The sequence below is a fragment of the Mirounga leonina genome, unplaced genomic scaffold (genome assembly GCF_011800145.1).
Source record: "Mirounga leonina isolate KUSES-001 unplaced genomic scaffold, KU_Mleo_1.0 Mir_170, whole genome shotgun sequence".
NCBI classification, from domain to species: domain Eukaryota; kingdom Metazoa; phylum Chordata; class Mammalia; order Carnivora; family Phocidae; genus Mirounga; species Mirounga leonina.
This window is the reverse complement of record NW_023270433.1, coordinates 6,928,958-6,949,687: the sequence shown is the minus strand read 5'-3', so window position 1 is coordinate 6,949,687 and position 20,730 is coordinate 6,928,958. Positions and strand designations below refer to the sequence as shown.

At 51.1% G+C, this 20,730-nt stretch overlaps 1 protein-coding gene across 12 annotated transcripts in view; it reads right to left on the bottom strand.

Moving 5' to 3' along the window:
• Positions 1-59: 59 nt before the first annotated feature.
• The window catches only part of KYAT1 (kynurenine aminotransferase 1), a 32,383-nt gene continuing 11,712 nt past the window's right edge, over positions 60-20,730 (bottom strand). For 7 of the 12 annotated variants that reach the window (XM_035015667.1, XM_035015671.1, XM_035015672.1 and 4 more), the window contains 13 exons: positions 11,972-12,183; positions 9,894-9,952; positions 7,278-7,425; positions 4,996-5,145; positions 4,828-4,914; positions 4,455-4,583; positions 2,864-2,984; positions 2,447-2,523; positions 1,747-1,836; positions 1,445-1,631; positions 1,283-1,362; positions 702-788; positions 60-602 (listed from right to left, as the gene is read on the bottom strand). In XM_035015667.1, coding sequence (XP_034871558.1) covers positions 537-602; positions 702-788; positions 1,283-1,362; positions 1,445-1,631; positions 1,747-1,836; positions 2,447-2,523; positions 2,864-2,984; positions 4,455-4,583; positions 4,828-4,914; positions 4,996-5,145; positions 7,278-7,425; positions 9,894-9,952; positions 11,972-12,067 — 1,377 coding nt within the window. In that variant the 5' untranslated portion in view covers positions 12,068-12,183 and the 3' untranslated portion in view covers positions 60-536. Of the gene's footprint in view, positions 603-701; positions 789-1,282; positions 1,363-1,444; positions 1,632-1,746; positions 1,837-2,446; positions 2,524-2,863; positions 2,985-4,454; positions 4,584-4,827; positions 4,915-4,995; positions 5,146-7,277; positions 7,426-8,216; positions 8,987-9,893; positions 9,953-11,971; positions 12,184-20,730 lie in introns of those variants that run through there. The other 5 variants (XM_035015674.1, XM_035015673.1, XM_035015675.1 and 2 more) reach the window with 4 other exon arrangements.

Below are 20,730 nucleotides of genomic sequence, written 5' to 3'. Positions count from 1 at the left end.
TTCGCCCCAGGCCCCATCAGCGATCAGCACCACCGTGTGAAGCAGAGAGAAGCAGCCAATAAGGGTCTAAATAAGTTAAAGCTTTATTATGGGTGAAAAGTACTGGCTTGAGGACTCAAGCCTAAAGACCACTTCCCGAGGTTATCTAAGGAGAGAAAGAAAGGGCGGGATGCGGGAGCCTAGGCTGGGACCAGAGCAGGGCTGGGACTCGAGGCCAGTACACTGCTGGACTCTGTCCCTTGAGTCCCAGACAAGTCTGGGGGAGAATACGGAGGGGACCCAAGACTCTATGACCCAATCCAGGGAGGAGCAGGAAGAGGCCCAGGTCAGGTGCACCTCACCACTATGACAGGAATATAGGTACTGTGGGAAGCGCTTCTGAATCCACCAAGACCAAGAAGGAGGGCTCTTCCCTGGGGATATCCTGTGTCACAGAGAAGGGGGCCCCTAGCTCAGTCTACGCCCAGCCTGGGAAGGGCTGACACCCTGGCAAAGAACATGCAGGAACCAGGTGGGGCCGGGATGAGAAGTCGGCGTCAGGGCCTGAGTTCATCCTTCCATTTCCGCAGCTTCTCGTCCATGGCCTGGAGCGTGGACTCATCCTGCACCAACACAGATCGGTCCTACCCCTCTCCCCATACCACCAGTGGGCCATGGGGAGCTTGAGGAGGCCCTCTCTCCCCACCAACCCCGTCCTTTACCTTCACAAAACAGAAGCGGACATAGTGGTCGAAGTGCTTCTGATGTGGCCTGCTGTAGAAGACGGAGACCGGGATGGCCGCCAAGCCCTGGGGAGGAGGAAGCCCACGTCTCAACACTGCCCCACAGCATGGCAGGCCCTGGCTCTGGGGGACAGTTTCCCACGATGGGCTGGGGCAGGGACAGTTAGCTTCGGTGCAGTACCTCTCAGTGCTGGGTCAAGGTCAGGGGAAAAGAATGGCAGAGCATCGTTCCCAGTCCCTCCTTGTGTACAGAGGGGAGGTGGTGGATGCCTGGGGGGGGAGCGCCACGTGGAAGGTCAGGGCAGAGCCAGAGAAGAAATCAGCCTTAGGGTCAGAGCTCAGAGCCGGATGAGCTCGGGGTTAAGGCGCCAACTCCGCACTGTACAGATGAGACGGCCGAGGCCCTGAGAGCCCAGGGATGCCTGCCAGCCCGCACAGCATCTTTTTGCAAATTCCAGACACAGATGCACCCCAGTACTAGGGCTGATGGCAGAGGCTGGGCTGGATTGGGGCTCGGCCTCTAAAAGCACCCACGGGGGCCCAGGCCGAGCCCGGCCCACCTTGTTCCTGATCATCCACTTGACGAAGCGTCTGTCGTAGGGCTCGTCCACATCGCCTGGCAAGTCGGGCATCTTGCTCTCTGGGGGACAGAAGCCACGCTGAGCCCTGAGCCGCCTCCAGCACCCGGCCCCCCTCCGCCCAGCCTGGCCAGTCCTGCTCACTGAAGTCTGAGATGTCTGCGATGAGGAAGTAGCTGCCCTGGGGGACCACGGGCCTCAGGCCCACAGACTGCAGGCTGCGAACCATGTGGTCCCGGTAGCGCCACATGGCTTGGGGAAGCTGCACAAAGTAGCTGCTGGGTTGGCCAAAGTGCAGTTGCTCGTGCTGGAAGCTCTGTGCCACCGCGGCCTGCGGAGGGCAGGGCGGGTGTGCACACGGCGGGGGGGGGGGGGGGGGGGGGGGTGATCCGACCGGCTCTGTGGTGGCCCCGCCCCCCCCAGCAGGGTGCCTTGCCTCTCCTCACCTGACCCTGCGTGGGACAGTGATAGACTGTGTTCTGGTGCACGGTGCGCAGGTGCTTCATGAGACTGTCCGGGCCCAGGGCCCAGCCCACCTGGACCGGGAACACGGGGAGGGGGTGAGGCCCTTCAGGGCCTGGCCAGCCCCCCCCCTTTTTTTTTTTAAAGATTATTTATTTATTTATTTGAGAGAGAGAATGAGATAGAGAGCATGAGAAGGGGGAGGGTCAGAGGGAGAAGCAGACTCCCTGCTGAGCAGGGAGCCCGATGCGGGACTCGATCCCGGGACTCCGGGATCATGACCTGAGCCGAAGGCAGTCGCTTAACCAACTGAGCCACCCAGGCGCCCCACACATTTATTTTTAAAAACAAAATTTATATATTATGTATACATTGTTTAATCACATATATATATATTTTTAGATTTTATTTATTTATTTGATGGGGCGGGGGTGGGGCAGAGAGCACAAGCACGGGGAGCCGCCAGCAAAGGGAGAGGGAGAGGGAGAAGGAGGCTCCCAGCTGAGCAGGGAGCCCGATGCGGGACTCGATCCCGGGACTCCAGGATCATGACCTGAGCCGAAGGCAGTCGCTTAACCAACTCAGCCACCCAGGCGCCCGGCCACCCGCCTTCTTGATTCCCAGTGCAGCCTCACCTGCCCCGGATCATGGGGGGAGGCGGTACCCCAACCCTCGTCAACTCACCTTCCAGCCAGTGGCGCTGAAGCTCTTGCCAGCGCTGCCGATGGTCACGGTGCGTTCCCACATGCCCGGGAGGCTGGCTGCCCAAGGCCAAAGAGAGGAGCTGCTGAGACCGGGGCGAGGGGCAGGGGAGGGGTGGTGGCCGGGCCCCCGGCACACACTCGGGCTCTCGGCACCCCGGCCCCTGCTGTGTGCTAAGCTATTTCGGGGCTCATCTCAGCTCCTGTTCATGACCACCCCGGGAGGCTGTGCCCTTGTGTCCTCCTGCTTGCAGAGAAGTCACTGCCCCAGGCCACACGACCTGTGTGGCTCCAGACCCACGGGCCCTAATTACGGGGCCTGCTTGGACTCCCAGACTGGGCTCAGGGCCCTGCCACAAGTGCCCGGGGGACTGGAGGCCCCCAGGCCGGCATGGCTCACCGACGCTGACGTGCTGGTGCCCGTCATAGACCAGCCACTGGTAGACCTCGTCACTGATGCAGATCACGTCATGCTGTTGGCACAGGCTGGCCACCAGCTCCAGTTCTGCCTTGGAGAACACCTGTGGGGACCACAACCAAGCAGAGAGGCCTGCTCAGAGAGATGAATGGATACCGCCGAGTTCGCTGCTAAGGGCTTTTCCATCCCGTCCTATTGAATCCCTTACAACACTGACCCTGGGAGGTCTGCTGCGAGCTAACAGAAAACATACATGTTGGTCTCTGCCCCCCGGTTCCTGGCACAGAGCTCCTAAGACCCTTGTAAATGTCTCCGTCACAGGGGCGCTGGGAGCATCTCTTGTTCTAATATTCAGTCTTTGACGCCTGACACAGGGGTCCTGAAGCCCTTGTAAATTCCTAAATGAAAAGAGCACTAGAAGTGTTTTTTGTTCTAACGAGGTGACTCTGGGTGGCACCTGGGTAGCTCCAGGATCGGGGCTGGTCACCAGAATGGCCAAGCCACGATTACAAGCTTGGAATTTCAGCCCCACCTGCATCCTACAGAGAAGAGAGGGGCTGGAAATGGAGTTAATAATAATTAATCATGGGACGCCTGGGTGGCTCAGTTGGTTAAGCATCTGCCTTCAGCTCAGGTCATGATCCCAGTGTCGGTTTCCCTGCTCAGTGGGAAGTCTGCTTCTTCCTCTCTCTCTGTCCCTCCCCTGGCTCATGCACACACGCTCTCTCTCTCTCAAATAAAATCTTTAAAAAATTATAATAATGATGCCTATGTGAGGAAGCCTCCATAAAATCCCAATAGTACAGTGTTTGGAGTGCTTCTAGATTGGTGAACACATCCATATACTGGGAGGGTGATGCAGCTCCTCAGGATCCTCCCAGACCTCGCTCTGTGTATCTCTTCATCTGGCTATTGTCTCCTTTCTCATTTGTATCCTTTCTCAACTCCTTTAATAAACTAGTAAACCTAAGTAAGTGTTTCCCTGAGTTCTGTGAGCGGTGCCAGCAAATTAATAGAACCCGAGGAGGGCGTGATGGGAACCTCAGATTTATACCCCATTGATCAGAAGCAGAGGTGACAAGCTGGGCTGGCATCTGAAGGGCGGGCAGCCTTGTGGGACTTAGCCCTAACCTACGGGATCTGATACTACCCCAGCTGGTGTTGCAGAATTGCCGGGTGTGGGGCCCCCACACCTGGAGTCAGAGTGTCTTAAGTGCAGTGGTCATATTAGGGGAGAGACACCCAGTTGGACAACTAGATTTTCCTGTATATCAGTTCTGTCGTGTTCCCATTTTACATATGAGAAGACATTCCGAGAGGTGAGGTCACCATTCCCAGGGTCTCGGGAGTCATGGAAGCACCCAGTCTGCTCCACCGGCCAGCACGTATACCTTCCAAGGGGATTCCTGCCCCTGTCCCTGGAACTTTGGGGAGCCTCAGTCCTCAGAGCTCATTACACGTTGCCCTCCCATTACACAGATGAAGAAACTGAGGCCTGACGCAGCAAATCAGTAACATAGCAGGGACTTGAACCCAGTCTGGAGGGGTCGCTGAAAGGCGGTCTCTCAGGTACCTTTCCCACAGGGTTGTTGGGTGTGTTGAGGATTAGGGCTTTGGTACGAGAGGTAAACTTGCTGGCCAGCTCTGCAGGGTCCAGCTGCCAGTTGCTGGCAGAATCCAGTTCCCCATCCTGGGTAGGGCTCTGTAAGAGGAGGTGGAAGGGGGCAGCAATTAATAAGCTACCTGACATTCAGCTCCAAGGATCTGGCCTTCCTTCATAGGCATCTGTCCCCATCCTCTCTCCTCTGGAACTCTGGATACGCCTCCCCATCCTGAAGCAACCGGCCTCCTTTCCTTCCTTCCTTCCTTCCTTCCCACCTCCCAGGGGCCAACACAACACACTCCTTGGACCCTCTGCCCACCCACACCCCAACCAGCATCCTCACCGGCTTCAGGGTCACAAACACAGGGCGACCCCCTGCCATCAATGTCATGGGCTCATAACAGTCAAAAAAGGGCTCTATGATGATGACCTAGCAAAAGGATCAGATTGGCTGGGGTCAGTATCGCCCCTTGCCCCTCATCCCTACCCAACCCGAGCCTCGCTCACTCACCTCATCTCCTTCGTCCACCAGGGCCTGGAAGGCTGTGAACAGGGCCCCATAGGCACCCACAGTCACCAGCACGTTCTTGAGTGGGTCTATCTCCTGTTCCAGCAGCTTCCCAAAGAAACTTGCCAGGATCTTTGTCAGGGGTGGGTAACCCTGCCAGGACAGCAGCGGTCAGTCGCCTGGCTCAGCTTGGGCCCACCCTCCTGCTCAGCCGCATTCAGGCAGTTCTAGAGCTTTCCTGAGGCAAATGGGCTCCTGTACGGTGAGTTCTTTCATTTCCTCCACCAGCGCTGGCCATCAGACCTGTTCTGTGCAGGCCCAAAGTCCAGGGCTAGGATTTGGTGGAGAACTGGGCAGAGTGCGTGACTTTGTGGAGTACCGTCCAACAGAGCCCCACAGCAGTGGCAACTGCAGGATTTAACCCCCTCCCTCTCAGTTTAAGAAGCACATCCGTACCATCTGCTCAGCCCAGTAACCTCGCAAGACACGTATTATTTGATCCCCACCACTGGACAGGTAGAAAAACGGAGACCCAGAGACAGGAAATGACTTGCTCAAGGTCATGCACAGTTGAGGTGCAGGAATAGGACTTTATGGAAGCACCCCACTTTGAGAGGAAGGTTGGATCTGTACACTTGTTTGCTGAGGACACTTACAAAGCACTCGAGACTAAGCCAAAGGACTGAAACCCCAAGGTCTAGAACTTCACTAAATAATTCACTCAACCAGACTTGACCATGTAAAAATTAAAAATTTCTGTATGGCAAGGGGCGCCTGGGTGGCTCAGCCGTTAAGCATCTGCCTTCGGCTCAGGTCATGATCCCAGGGTCCTGGGATGGAGCCCCGCATCGGGTTCCCTGCTCCCCGGGAAGCCTGCTTCTCCCTCTCCCACTCCCCCTGCTTGTGTTCCTGCTCTCGCTATCTCTCTCTCTGTCAAATAAATAAATAAATATATTTAAAAAAAAAAAAAAGATTGATAATGCCCACGGCTGGCAAGAGTATGAGACCAGTGTGTTGGTGGGGATGTGAGTAAACCTTTTTGGAAGGCAGTTTGACAACATCCATCACATCTTTAAATGCTTGCACCCTTTGACTCTCTAGTTTTACTTCCAGGGATTTGTCTGAGAGAAACGCTCACACATGTGTACAAAGATACAGACACAGAAATAGTCACTGTGCCATTGCTTATAATAGTGAGATAGCCAAACCAGCCCATCAGTGCAGGGCTGCTTCAGTAAATTATGGCACAGCTCGGCAAGGGAATACTATGTGGCCCTTAAAAAGAATGAGGCTATCCTGACATGGAAAGTTGCCCATGACATGCTGCTTAGTGAAATAAACAGGTTACAGAGCATTATAGTACAAGTCCATTTGTGCTAAAAAACGCAAATCTCATTATGTTAGGGGTGAGTGTGTGTGCGTTTATACAAGCACTTTAAAAAGTTAAAAGTTGGGGTGCCCGGGTGGCTCAGTCGTTGGGCGTCTGCCTTCGGCTCAGGTCATGATCCCAGGGTCCTGGGATCGAGCCCCGCATCAGGCTCCCTGCTCCGCAGGAAGCCTGCTTCTCCCTCTCCCACTCCCCCTGCTTGTGCTCTCTCTCTCACTATGTCTCTCTCTGTCAAATAAATAAATAAAATCTTAAAAAAAAAAAAGTTTAAAAGTCTAAACGCTCAGCAAAGTAGCAAACTATTGGTCGTGGTTTTCTCTGGATGGTGGAACTGGAGGAAATTCCCCCCAGGTAATTCTGATGCATACCAAAGTTTAAGAACCATTTACTGCTTTACTAAACCAAGGACTGGCAAATATTTACTCTGTGACCTTTACATAAAGAGTTTGGATTTAGAGTCAGATCAGTCAGCAGCTTGTCTTTCCAGACTCAGCTTACGTGTCACCTCCTCCAGGAAGCCTCCTCTGGTCTCCCCAGATTTCATTCCCTTTTTCCTGCTTCCACAGCACCCCATCCTCCCCTATCACAGTATATCAATACCTTTGTTTTCTGCCTTTGTTTTATTTATTTATTTTTTGGTCTGCTTTTCCTACTAGACCCTGAGCTCCCAGCTCATGGTTTTTTGTCTGTCTTTCCCCAGACCATGAGCTGTCCCAGGGCCTGGAACAGAGGAGACACTCCGTGAACACTGAACTATAGTCACACTGACTTCTCTGGGCTCTGCTCCAGAACCCTAACACCCATGTGGGCCTGATGCTCAGAAAGGCCTGACCCTTCCTCCCCCAAGGCCTCCTTGAGGCCTGTGTCCCAGGACCCCAGGCGAGGCAGGGAGACTCACAAATGCCTTGGTGTACTGGTTGAGCATGAAGTCACTGCTGAGGGCGTTCTGAAAGGCTTGAACTGCGAAGTCTGGGGGTGGGAAGTCAGGGAAGCCTTGGCCCAAGTTCACGACATCATATTCACTGGCCATTTTGCCAAACTCCACCCTGAACAACAAATGGAGAGTTGACACCGGCCCACCCGGACCTGGACTTCCACCTATTTCTAGGGCAGGATGAACAATGCACTGGGCTCATTCCAGAAAAACTGGACAGTCAGCATCTGCTCCAGCTGAGATCCTGCTGAGAGCTGTGTAAGGGTCAAAACTGGCCCTCGCTTTGGGATTGTGTGGGCCAAGCACTGTGCCAATCCCGTGTCCTACTTTTTTAAAGTAGGCTCCATGCCCCACGTGGAGCCCAGCATGGGACTTGAACTCACAAACCTGAGATCAAGTCCTGAGCTGAGATCGGGAGCCAGACGCTTAACTGACTGAGTCACCCAGGTGCCCCTATCCTACCCATTCTTTAGAAATATTTGTTGAGACTTCCTAAGTGGATTTCACGAACCGCAGTTTGAAATGTGTGCTCAATAACCTTCCCATACATATGACATATGTCCTATTCCTGAGTCACAATGGGGATGGAGAAGCTGAAGCTGGCGGTGATTTGCCCAAGGACTCCCAGGTATTTCATGGCCCAGCCAGCCTTTGATTCAACATAGGTTGGAAGCAAAGTTTATGCTCTAGACCATTAGCCTGGACAGAAGCAGGCCTGTGAAGAATGTACGGGACGGGGTGGGGGGTTGCCGGGGGATGAAGGTCATGGTAGTCAGGACAGAAGGGCCCCAAGTTCTTGCTAACCCCAGAGTGGTGGCCTGAGGATCGGGACCTTAGAGACCCAACCTAGGGGGCAGCTGGTCTCTGTAGGGCACTTGAGCCTGGTTCCCCTGTTCCAATCACCATGGAACATCCGCCACCTGATTTTGCATCTCAGCTCTGCCCTCAGCTGCTATGTGACTCTGGGCAGGTCACTAGCCTCTCTGATCCTCAGCAACTTCAGAGGTATTGTGGGGCTCTGGGGAGAAAATGACAGATTTTAGATGGAACAATAATGTTACGCAAATTCAACACAGCCAAGGCTGATTTCTCTGCCCCTAACCAACCTTCTGTCCTGACTACCATGGCCTTCATCCCCCGGCAACCCCCCACCCCGTCCCGTACATTCTTCACAGGCCTGCTTCTGTCCTGCCCCACCTTTGCATGAGACTTGGCCTCTCTTGGCCTCAATCTCCCCTTCTGCATAATGGGGGTGTTGGGTTCAAGAGTCTGCCAGGTCTGTGAGTCAGGAAAGTCTTGCTACCTCTCCCAGCCTGCCTCCTTGTCATTTCCTCCCTTGGAGTTGGACTCTTACCTTAACTGCAAAGGCCCACGAGGCTGACCAGCCTCCCTCAGACAGGATGGAACATGGTACAACCCAGGGGGCAGCTGGACACTAGAGTTTTGGGCCTGGCTCCTCTGTCCCAGACACCATGGAGCAACAGGTGGAAGATCTTTGCAAAACACAAAGTGCTGTACACGAGGGGGGGTTGAAAAAAAAAATGGGGGCGGTGCACCTGGGTGGCTCAGTTGGTTGAATGTCCGACTCTTGATTTTGGCTCAGGTCCTGCTCTCCCGGTTGCGAGATTGAGCCCTGCATCGCGCTCCGTGCTGGAAATGAAGCCTGCCTAGGATTCTCTCTCCCGCTCCCTCTGCCCCTCCCCCCATCTCCCAACCCTCCCGTGCGACCACACCTGCTCTCTCTCTCTCTAAAAAAGAAAAGGAAAAAGAAAAAAAATGGTCTCATGTTTTGTAAAAACAGCCAACACCTTTTTTTTGAAAGTACAGGGATGTCGGAGCGCCTGGCTGGCTCAGTGGGTACAGCATGTGACTTATCTTCTGAGTTTGAGCCTCTGTGCTGCTGGCCAAAGGTGGCGGGGAGGGATCAGGAAAAATCCCTACATTTCTCTTACACACCTTCCCACTGCATCCACTGTATTAGTAGTAACAATGGGCACATGCTTCTTTCATATTTAGAACAAGTCAACAGAGAAAATAAAGTAACCTCAGCAAATTCCAGTGCAGAGCTGCCTGTATTTTACCTTATCTTACTTAGTTTATTTTACTCTGTACTAAGTGGGAAATAAAATAATCCTTGGGGGCGCCCGGGTGGCTCAGTCGGTTAAGCGACTGCCTTCGGCTCAGGTCATGATCCCAGAGTCCTGGGATCGAGTCCCTCTCCCACTCCCCCTGCTTGTGTTGCCTCTTTGCTGTGTCTCTCTCTGTCAAATAAATAAATAAAATCTTTAAAAAAAAAAAAAAAATCCTTGGAAAGCGCCGAGCTTGGTGCCTGGGTAAGAGCAGGTGCGTCTCCCCCCTCCCCCCGGCGCCACAGCCAAGCGGCGTGAAGCTGAGATTCGAACCCAGGCCTGCTGCTCCCGGTCCCACCTCTCCCAGCCTATGGTTGCAAATCTCACAGTCAGGGGCACGGTGGCCGTCCTGGGTACCGCCGTGTTACCGCAAACCCAGGCACCTGCAGCCCTGTCCCGCCCTCACGCCCGACGGGACACCCGCAAGCTTCCCCAGCCCTGCCGAGCTCACCATGGGTTGTGATCAATCCCGTCCAGCCTGCGAGCCGGCAGCCGCTTGGCCATGGCGAACTGGAGACCAAGCAAGCAGAAGGTCAGAGCGCTGGAGATGGGGCCCTTAATTGACCACAGCCCCCGCCCCCTTGAGGGAGAGGCGCAGATCCGCACTCTCCGAGGGCAGGACCCGCTCCAGTCCGCCTCCGGGCCCGGCCCCGCCCCGTTCCGGCCGCCGCCCCTGCCCCCCCCCCCCCCCCCGAAGAACCGGGCTCCACGTATCCGTAGACTCAGACCAGATTCGGACCAGTTAGGCAGGACTGAGGAGGAAGACGGGCAAGGGGGAGGGGGAGGGGGGGCCGAGGGAGGGAGACAAGAGCTTGCCAACAGGACTGCAGCAGCTCCCCTTCAGGACGGCCTTGCTCAACTCAGCACAGTCTGGCTGGGCCCATTTTATAGATGAGAAAAATCGCGTTTTTAAAAGTAATTTTTTTTTAAGTAAACGTTACGCCCCACATGGGGCTCCAGCTCACGGTCCTGAGATCAAGAGTCGTATGGTCTACCTACTGAACCAGCCAGGTACCCAAGAAAATCACATTTTAGAAAAATATCTATCAATGGATATGCCGACATCAATAAAACGGGCCACAAAACAATATGTACAGTATGCTTGTTTTGTAAAAAAATATACTCTACTATATATTTGTATACACGTACATTTTTCTATGACCACATATGAGTAGGCGAAAAAAAAGTTTGGAAGGGAAATACATCAAAATGTTAACAAAGGTTCTCTCTGAGTGGTGGAATTATAGGTGATTTAATTTCATGTGTGTGCTTTTCTTTCCTTCTTTCTTTTTAAGTTTATGTATTTAAGTAATCTTTACACCCAACATAGGGCTCAAACTCATAACCCTGAGATCAAGAGTTGCATGCTCTTCCAACTGAGCCAGCCAGGTGCCCCATGTGTATGCTTTTCTATGGTTCCAATTTTTTTGTATGGAGATCACACCATATTGGATTGATTCTGATATGTGCATTTTTTTTTTTTTTTGCCTTGCATGTTCTCTGAATTCAAATGTTTCTCAGAATCTCTAGCATGTCTAATTGGCATTTCCTGCCCCGCTTTACTAGTCCATACAATAACAGTGTATCTTACATTGATGGCATCATGGTTTCAATGCTATAAGGAATTACTTTTGATTTGGGGATGCATCATATTTAAAAAAATAGAGGGGCGCCTGGCTGGCTCAATCAGTAGAACATGTGACTCTTGATCTCGGGGTTGTGAGTTCAAGCCCCATGTTGGGTGTAGAGATGACTTAAAAATAAAATCTTAAGGGGCGCCTGGGTGGCTCAGTTGGTTAAGCGACTGCCTTCGGCTCAGGTCATGATCCTGGAGTCCCAGGATCGAGTCCCGCATCGGGCTCCCTGCTCAGCAGGGAGTCTGCTTCTCCCTCTGACCCTCCCCCCTCTTGTGCTCTCTCTCATTCTCTCTCTCAAATAAATAAATAAAATCTTAAAAAAAAAAAAAAGAAATAAAATCTTAAAAAAATGAAGATGAACATCGGGGAGATGGGGGATGCAAGTTGGAGCAAGGGAAGTTTGAGAAGGTTGGGGTGGGGTAAGGGGTAGGGGGTACAGAGGCATAAAGAGAGAGAGAACAAAGGAGGTGAATGGAGGTGAATGAGAATAGGAAGGAAGTAAATATAATGGGACCACAGAAACTTGGGGGACCTCAAAGGTGTCCCCTTCAAGTATGTCACACACTAATCGCGTGAGGAGACAGGGCCTGCTCTTGGCCTTATGTATAATGTATTCCTCAGCCAGTGTCTACTGAGCACCTACTGTGTACTGAACACTGGGCTGGGCTTAGGGGATGATGGGGAGGCAGCACAGCACCATGCAGACCATTCAGATGCAGAGCTACAAGTTCTCCTTAGAGGAAAGGCAAGGCAAGGCAAGGGTCCCCTCCAGGCTACAGTCAGGGAAGGCAACCTGAAAGAAGAGCGTGATGCACAGCTTTGAAGCCAGGCCCATGCCAGATCCCAGGGGCCCTGGGTTGGGCAGCAAAACACATGGGGCTAGAGCACTTACAGTCTGGTGCAGGCACCGAGCGAGAGAAGTTCCAGCCTTCTTTCTCTGGAAGACCCCGGCCAGGTGCAAATGGATGGCTGTCACATTCCTGAACATGCCTCCCAGAGCCTTGGGACACTGGTGACTTCTCCTCCAGGGCAGAGGAGAGGGAGGAGAACGCTCTGGCCAAAAAATGGCTCCGAGGCCAGGGCGTGGGTCCCCCCCACACAGCTCTAACAACAACAACAACAGCAACAATAAGAGCTAATATTTATTGACTGGTCATTCTGTGCCAGGCATGGCAACAAGTGCTTTCTTGCACGATTATCCCTCACACCTATAGCCGCCTGACCCCCGGCAATCAGAGTGACCCTTTCAAAATGTAAATTACCTCTAAGGGGGCGGGGGGAGGTCCAGGTGAAGATCATGAATGACCCCTAACATCACAGGGAGAGTCAACCCTACATTATGTTCTGACTCTGGAAACACACCCACCTCCTGCAAATTATTCCTGTGCTAAAACCAAATCTAAATCAGATCAGGCCGCTGGATTACCAAAACACAAGGGACAGAAGAATGTGTTAAATGACACCATGGAGAGGTGATCCACAAATGACCCTGTTTCTTCAACAAATAAAGTAAAAGGGAAAAAAGGTCCAGGGCATGATAGATTAAAAGAGAATTAAAAGACATACATTTAAAAAATGAATGCGGGTGCCTGGGTGGCTCAGTCGTTAAGCATCTGCTTTCAGCTCAGGTCATGATCCCAGGGTCCTGGGATCAAGCCCCGCATCGGCCTCCCTGCTCAGTGGGAAGCCTGCTTCTCCCTCTCCCACTCCCCCTGCTTGTGTTCCTTCTCTCACTGTGTCTCTCTCTTTCAAACAAATAAATAAAATCTTTAAAAAAAAATGAATGCCTTGAAAAGGAAGAAAAACGTTAGAGGACTTAATGGACAATTTCAAAGCTTACTGAAAAGCTACAGGAACCAAAAAAGGATGGCCCTAGCATAAGGACAGACATATAAATCAATGAAATCAAAGTGAGAGTCCAGAAATAAGACTCTCCCATGGTCAATGGTCATATGGTCACTTGCCATCTGACAAGAGTGCTACGAAAATTCAGTGTGGAAATAACATTCTTTCAACAAATGGTGCTTAGACGACTGGATATTCACAGGCAGAAGAATGAATTTGTGGGGCGCCTGGGTGGCTCAGTCATTAAGCGTCTGCCTTCGGCTCGGGTCATGATCCCAGGGTCCTGGGATCGAGCCCCACATCGGGCTCCCTGCTCCTTGGGAAGGTTGCTTCTCCCTCTCCCACTCTCCCTGCTTGTGTTCCCTCTCTCTCTGTGTCTCTCTCTGTCAAATAAATAAAATCTTAAAAAAAAAATGAATTTGTACCCCTACCTCACAACATACACAAAACTAACTCAAAGTGGATCATGGACCTAAATACAAGAGCCAAAAATATAAAACTCCTGGAAGAAAACAGGAAGTCTGTCTTTGTGATCTTGAATTAGAAGACAGTTTTTTTTTTTTTAAGATTTATTTATTTGACAGAGAGAGACACAGCGAGAGAGGGAACACAAGCAGGGGGAGTGGGAGAGGGAGAAGCAGGCTTCCCGCCGAGCAGGGAGCCCGATGCGGGGCTCGATCCCAGGACCCTGGGATCATGACCTGAGCCGGAGGCAGACGCTTAACGACTGAGCCACCCAGGCGCCCCTAGAAGACAGTTTCTTAGGTATGACACCAAAAGTGCAGGTAACAAAAGAAAAAAACAGATACAATGGCCTTCACCAAAATTAAAAACTTTTGTGCCTCAAAGGACACCATCAAGAAAGTGAAAATATAAAAGTATGGGCTAAGTATTTGTGAATCATAAATCTGAATTTCCCCAAGGCAGATACATAAATGGCTAATAGGCACGTGAAAAGATGCTCAACATCCTTAGTCACTGGGCAAATGTTACTTCACACCTACTAGGATGGCTACAACAAATATCAGGGATAATTACAAGTGTTTCAAGGATACATAAAGTTTATCAGCTAGAAACTTACATGGCAAAACAAATTCTCTTTATTTTCATTTTTTAGAGGTTTTATTTATTTATTTATTTATATTATTTATTTGCTTATTTAGAACATGGGTGGGGAGGGACATCCCTGGATCAACAAAATGTGGTAAATCCACGTGATAGAATATCATTTGGCAATAAAAGGGGATGAGGTTCTGACACCTGCTGCAAAACGGATGAAGCTTGACAACGTTGTGCTAAGTAAAAGAAGCCAATCACAAAAGACCACACGTTACACGATTCCATTTATACAAAACAGGCAAAGCTCTAGAGATAGAGAGTAAATCGCTGATGGCCTTGGGCTAGGGGTGGGAGTCTGGGGGCAGGAACGGGGACTGACTGCTACGGTTGCTGGCTATCTTTTTGGTGTAATGAAAATGTTCTAAAATTAGATTGTGGTGTGGCCATACTAAAAACCAGTGAACAGTACACTTGGAATGGTTGAATTAGACAGTACGTGCGTAGCATTATATTTCAATAAAATGGTTTTTTTTTTCTTAAGATTTCATTTATTTATTTGACAGAGAGAGATAGCGAAAGAGGGAACACAAGCAGGGGGAGTGGAAGAGGGAGAAACAGGCTTCCCGCGGAACAAGGTGCCCGAGGCGGGGCTCGATCCCAGGACCCTGGGATCATGACCTGAGCCGAAGGCAGACGCTTAACGACTGAGTCACCCAGGCGCCCCTCAATAAAATGGTTTTTAAAAACCATCAAGGTTTAGGGGCGCCTGGCTGGCTCAGTCGGTGGAATGTGCGACTCTTGATCCCTAGGTCGTGAGTTTGAGCCCCACATTGGGTGTAGAGATTACTTAAAAATAGAAAAATCTTTAGGGGCACCTGCGTGGCTCAGTTGGTTAGGTGTCTGACTCTTTTTTTTAAAAGATTTTATTTATTCATTTGAGAGAGAAAGAGAGACAGAGAGAGCACAAACGGGGAGAGGCAGAGGGAGACGGAGAAGCAGACTCCCGGCGAGCTGGGAGCCCGACGTGGGGCTCGATCCCAGGACCTGGAGACCGTGACCCAAGCCGAAGGCAGACACCCAACCATCTGAGCCACCCGGGTGCCCCCTCTCCTTTTTTTAGGTGTCTGACTCTTGATCTCAGCTCAGGTTTCAATCTCAGGGTCTTGAGTTCAAGCCCAGCACGGAGCCTACTTAAAGAAATAATAATAATAAATTAATTAATTAAATAAATAACTTAAAAAAATTAAAATAAAGTAAAATAAAATAAAAATCACCGAGGTTAAAAAAAAAAAAAAAGGCAGTACCCTTGCGGTGGCCTCAGTAGTGTGTCTCTCTGACTGGCAGGAGCCTAACTGACTGAGGAGACAGCTGTGCTCAGAAATACATCCCAGGTCCTTAGCACTAAGACCATGCTTCCATGTGCTTTCCTGGCGGCCCGGCCAGTGTCTGAAAGACAGCGAGGTAGGCTGTTGCTGGGAGACAGGGCACTCCCAAGGACTCCCATTGGTTTTGCTGAAATTTTCTTTCTTTAAAATTTTTATTTATTTTTAAAAAAGATTTTCTTTATTTATCCATGAGAGACAGAGAGAGAGAGAGGGAGGCAGAGGGAGAGGGAGAAGCAGGCTCCGCGCTGAGCAGGGAGCCCGATGCGATGCGGGGCTTGACCCCAGGACCCCGGGATCATGACCTGAGCCGAAGGCAGACGCTTAACCGATTGAGCCACCCAGGCGCCCTTGCTGAAATTTTCTGAGAACTGCACTGCCGTCTGAGATTTTTTCCTTCCAGCCTTCCTTTCTTCCCTCTCTCCTCCAGGGGGGTTAGATCACAGCACTGAAAAAGAGGTGAGGGTTTGGGGGCCTGGGGGGGTGGTGCTGTCAAAGAGACCCAGTAAGCAAATGCAACATATGAGCCCTTGGATTGGTGACAAGAACAGTGAAAGTTCCTAAAGGGTATCTGTGGCACAGCGGGAGAAATCTGAATGTGGCCTGTCCATCAGAGGGCATGACGGAATCACTGGTCAATTTCTCTGGGGGTGATAACGAGGGGTGTTTATGTGGGGGGATGGCATTCTTAGGAGGCACGTGAAGCATTTGGGAGTGAAGAGTCAGGATGTCTGCAATTTGCTTTCAAAAGAGTCAGCAAAGACATTTATATACAAGGGCAGGGCAGAGAGAGGCGTTGCAAAGGCGGTGGACGTGAGCGAGGGCTGAATCTGGGGCCTAGGCAGACGTGTGGCCACTGCACGGTTCTTTCACCTTTTCTGTAGGTCTGACTTTGGCAAAACAGAAAGCTGAGAGGCAAAGGAGACAACTGAATGCAGTGCATGGGCATCTGGGATTGTGATTCCAAAAAACCGGCTATAAATGGTACCCCCCTCCCATCCTGGGCGCCCCGAGGGGCAAGCACTCAACAAAAACCCACGAAAGTGCTTACTCCTTATCAATCTCTTAGGAAAGTATGGAAAATTTGGCAACTGATTGAGCAAGCAGGGTTACAGGAGAGGGAAGAACGAGCTGAACCGGACCTCTTTGACCCGAGGATGTGGGGCTCAGAGCCAGAGATAGAGAGAGAGAGATAGAGAGCATGCACACCCTGGAGGTTGCATGTGAAGAAAACCCACCTCTACCCCCAGGGGGAACCAGAGAGAAAGAGGCTGCTTGGTTTTGAGCTAGGCACCCCAGGTTCCCCAGGTAATGGTGCTCTAGCCTCCCTGAGACCCCCCCCCCCCAAGCTTGACTACTTAGGACTTGTTAGTTCTCATTTCGGGTTTGAATCTGTGCCAGGCAGGAAAGGTTGGGTAGAGCACAGCATCCTTAGCCACTGTGTCTCAACGGTGGTCCTCGGAGAGCAGGCTGTGGGCCCCAGGGTGGGAATGCCCCCGAGCAAAGCTGCATTAGACTTGTAAATATCTAGACATCCACTGTGTGGGCTCCTTCGAGGGTCCCCAAATGTTAGGGGTGAGTCTGAGGGACAAATGTGAACATCGCGTATTGTATGATATGAAGAAATCAGTAATTTATTAGCTGTGCTAATGGTATTGGAGATTTCTTTCTTTCCTTTTAACAGTCCTTCTATTTTAGAGATATCTCTTGAAGTATTGATGACATAATATCTGGGATTTGCTTCAAAATAATCCAAAACGTTCCGGATGGTGGAAGTAGGAAGCGGATGGGGGAATAGATGAAGTAAGCCAGGCCATGGGTGGAGACTGGGGGGGGTTAGTATAGTCTACGCTCTACTTTTGTATATATTTCGAATGTTCCTCATGCCTGAGATGGAAATCACAGCCACAACATGGAAGGAGCCTGGGCCCTTGATGGTGGAGGAACCATCAGTTAGTTATCTCTGGACTTAGTGGGGAGGAGGGGATGGATCTTGGATGGATCTTGTTCAAGCTGCTGTTATTTTGGTTTCTCTTTCATTAACAGGAAATTAGGCCTAACGGCTAAACCCTGTCCATGCCCTCAGCCCCAAACCACCAGGAGCACAGCCATGACGGAGTTGCAGTGAGGGAACGTGAACGCCAGGGTGCTCTGGGGTCTCAGTGAGAGGCTCTTCAAACTTATTATGGGATTTGGACTTTGGTGGAGTGATTTGGGGGAGGGTCCAGGGAAGCTAGATTGGTGCTTTCAGAAGCAGGGATCACTTTATGGTTGGATATCACACTAATCTTTTTTTTTTAAAGGTTTTATTAATTCATTTAATTGAGAGAGTGCGTGTGCGCATGAGTGGGGGGAGGGGCAGAGGGAGAGGGACAAGCAGACTTCCCGCTGAGCACAGAGCCCAAAGGTGGGGCTCAATCTCAGGACCCTGAGATCGTGACCTGAGCCAAAATCAAGAGTCAGAGGCTTAACCGACTGAGCCGCCCGGGTGCCCCACAATAATCATATTTATAGGGAGGCAGGCTCAAGTGAGGCTAGCTAGACTTGGTGGAAAAGCAGCCACCATGCGTGCCAAGAGAGGGGGGCGCTGGGTTTCCTGTGGCTTCGACAATGTTCACGTCCATCTGTGTTCAGACGTGATCGCAGAGTGGTGTTTTTTTTTTTTCCTTCTGGATTTATTATGGTCACAGCGTGGCCTTGTCTGATATTGATGTTCTGTGCAACTGTTCATGTCCAACACAACACAGGTCCTATCTGTGGGTGCCAGGCCAGCTCCTGGATTCCAGAGGCTGCTTTTCTCTTCCTAAATCCTCATGCTAAGAATAAAATCCAAAGTCTTTAGCATGTACTAGAAGGCCCTGTGAAATCAGATGCAAGGCCACCTGTCCCAGGTCATTTCCTGCCACTGTCCCTTTCGCTTGCTGTCCCCCCAGCCACACTCCCCATTCCTGACTACCTGTTACTTGTGGCCCTATATCCACTCTCCTTCTAGAGCAGCGTCAGCAAACTTTTTCTTTATGGGGCCAGAGTATATACTGTGGGCTTTGCAGGGCCTACAGCATCTGTCACAGCTCCTCAGCTGTACCATTGCAGGGGGGAGTCTGCTTCTCCCTCTCCCTCTGTCCTACCCCCCTGTTTGTGCTTCCTCTCTCTCTCAAAAAACAAAACAAAACAAACAAACAAACAAAACCCACCTTCAACAATAACAACAACAAAACGCTATATTGACAAACTCTGGTGGCAGACCAGGGTCGGACTGTGGGCCCTCCTAGCCTCTTGAATTCTCAGATGTGTCCACACTGAGCCTCCAGCAATTTGTCCATTATGTTTAGGTTTCATCCCCCTGAACTGGTCCCCGTGGAGGTTTCTGCTCCGCTAAGTCATGATTCTCTGTATCTGCTGGTTTGTCTCTCTGATTTTGGGGGCAGTGGTTTGACCCATGACGTCCCTTCTCAAATGGGTCTAAGAAGAGGTGTTGATTTTTTGGTTTGTTCAGCTTTCCGCTTGTGAGGATGGAGGGATGACTTCCAAGCTCCTTACGCACAGGACTGGAAACCGGAAGTCCAATGTAACCTGCCTGTTCATGGAATTCTATCACTACCAATAGAATGCTCTAACTTCATTATGAAGGACAAATTAAAGAGAATAATTTATAATGCATTAGTCAGGCTTGCCCACTCTAGAAGACTCTGGAAGTAGACAGCTGCTTGCACCTGCTTATAAGAAGTAAGTTCAGCCTGACCAAGGCAGCTACCCAGCTAGTCCCTCCTAAACCCTGACGCAAGCCAGCCTCTTCCCCCAGGGTCTTCCAAAGCGTCTCAGAGCACTGACAATCAGCCGTCTGTCCAAAGGTGGGGCACTTCGTCCTTATGTTCTTCAATTATCAGCTTCTCCAGAGCATCTTCTGGGGCCAGGCCCTGGCATAGGGCTGAGACTACAGTAGGGACCATGAGCTGTTGGTCCCCGGGTAGGGGTGGGGGTGGGGGGCGGAGAGGAGATGCCCCCAAGCACTCTCTCCTTCATTCATTCAGCAACTATTTCCTGACAAGTACAAAGACAGGTGTTATGGTTTGAGCTGTGTCCTCCAAAAGTGTATGTTGAAGACCCCCAGCACCTGTGAATGGAAACCTAGGGTCTTTGTAGATGTAATCCATGTAGGATGAGGTCATATTGGATTAGAGTGGACCTCAATCCAGTATGACTGGTGTCCTTCGAGGAAGGGAGAAGAGACACAGACACACAGGCGAAAGGCCATATGAAGACAGAGGCAGAGATTGGGGGCGTAGGCCATCTACAAGCCAAGGAGCTCCATGGATTGTTGGTTGGTAACACCACAAGCTAAGAGAAAAGCACGGGACAGATTCACCTCTAGAGTCTTCAGAGAAAGCATGACCCTGCTGACACCTTAATTTGGGATGTTTAGTCTCCAGAATGGTGAAAGAAAAACTTCCTGTTGTGTAAAACCACCCACATTGGGGTACTTTGTGCCAACAGCTCCTGGAAATGAATGCAATGGGCTCTGGGCACCTGCCTGGGGACCTGGGAGTTTGGGAGGGCTCCCTGGAGGATGTGGCATTGGCTCAGAGTCCCAAAGCAGGGTAAGTGCGCCTGGCAGCGAGAAAGGTGCAAAGGCCTGGGAGTGGAAGAGGGCTGGGAGATGCCAGGAGCTGAAAAGTCAGTCTGGTTAGAGTTTACACTCTAGTTTCTCAGAACTGAGTCACTTCCCAGGGGAACCCTGCAGGAAGTACTTACTCCCTGATGGCTGTAGCTAAGAACCAGAGCCTGGAACAACAGAGGGTAGTGTGATTTCTATCTGAGGAAGGACATTACACGGAGGGACATTCCACAGTGTGTCACATCGAGGGGAAGGCGTCAGTGTGCCTCAGCCTCACTCAGCCAGGGGACATGAAGTCAGTCCGTGGCCAGGTCTGAGTCCAGCGCTGGTCACAGGAGGCACCTTGTGCCTGCTGCATGTTCTAGGGGGAACAACTGTCCTGCTTGCCCAGGATTGAGGGGTTTCTTGGGACTGGGCCCATCCTGGGCAAATGGAGATGGTTGGTCTCCTCGGATTGGCCGCATGCAGGGATGGCTGCCCCTGTTCTGGGACCGATGTCCTGCTGACTCCTCCAGAGGGACCCTCTTCTGTCTCCTGACCAAAATCTGTGGATGTCCAGCAGGCTGATCCTCTCTCTGACACCCTCACCCACATCATTCCACGTCTATGAATTCTGTCCTTTCTCCTAAAGTGACTGTACCTCTTCTGCCCTAAATTACACCTTTATCATCTCACTGGATTACAGTGGTGGGAATAATATTAATGCAATCAGCGGTCAGCTCTAATCTCCTGAGTGTTTACTTTGTACCA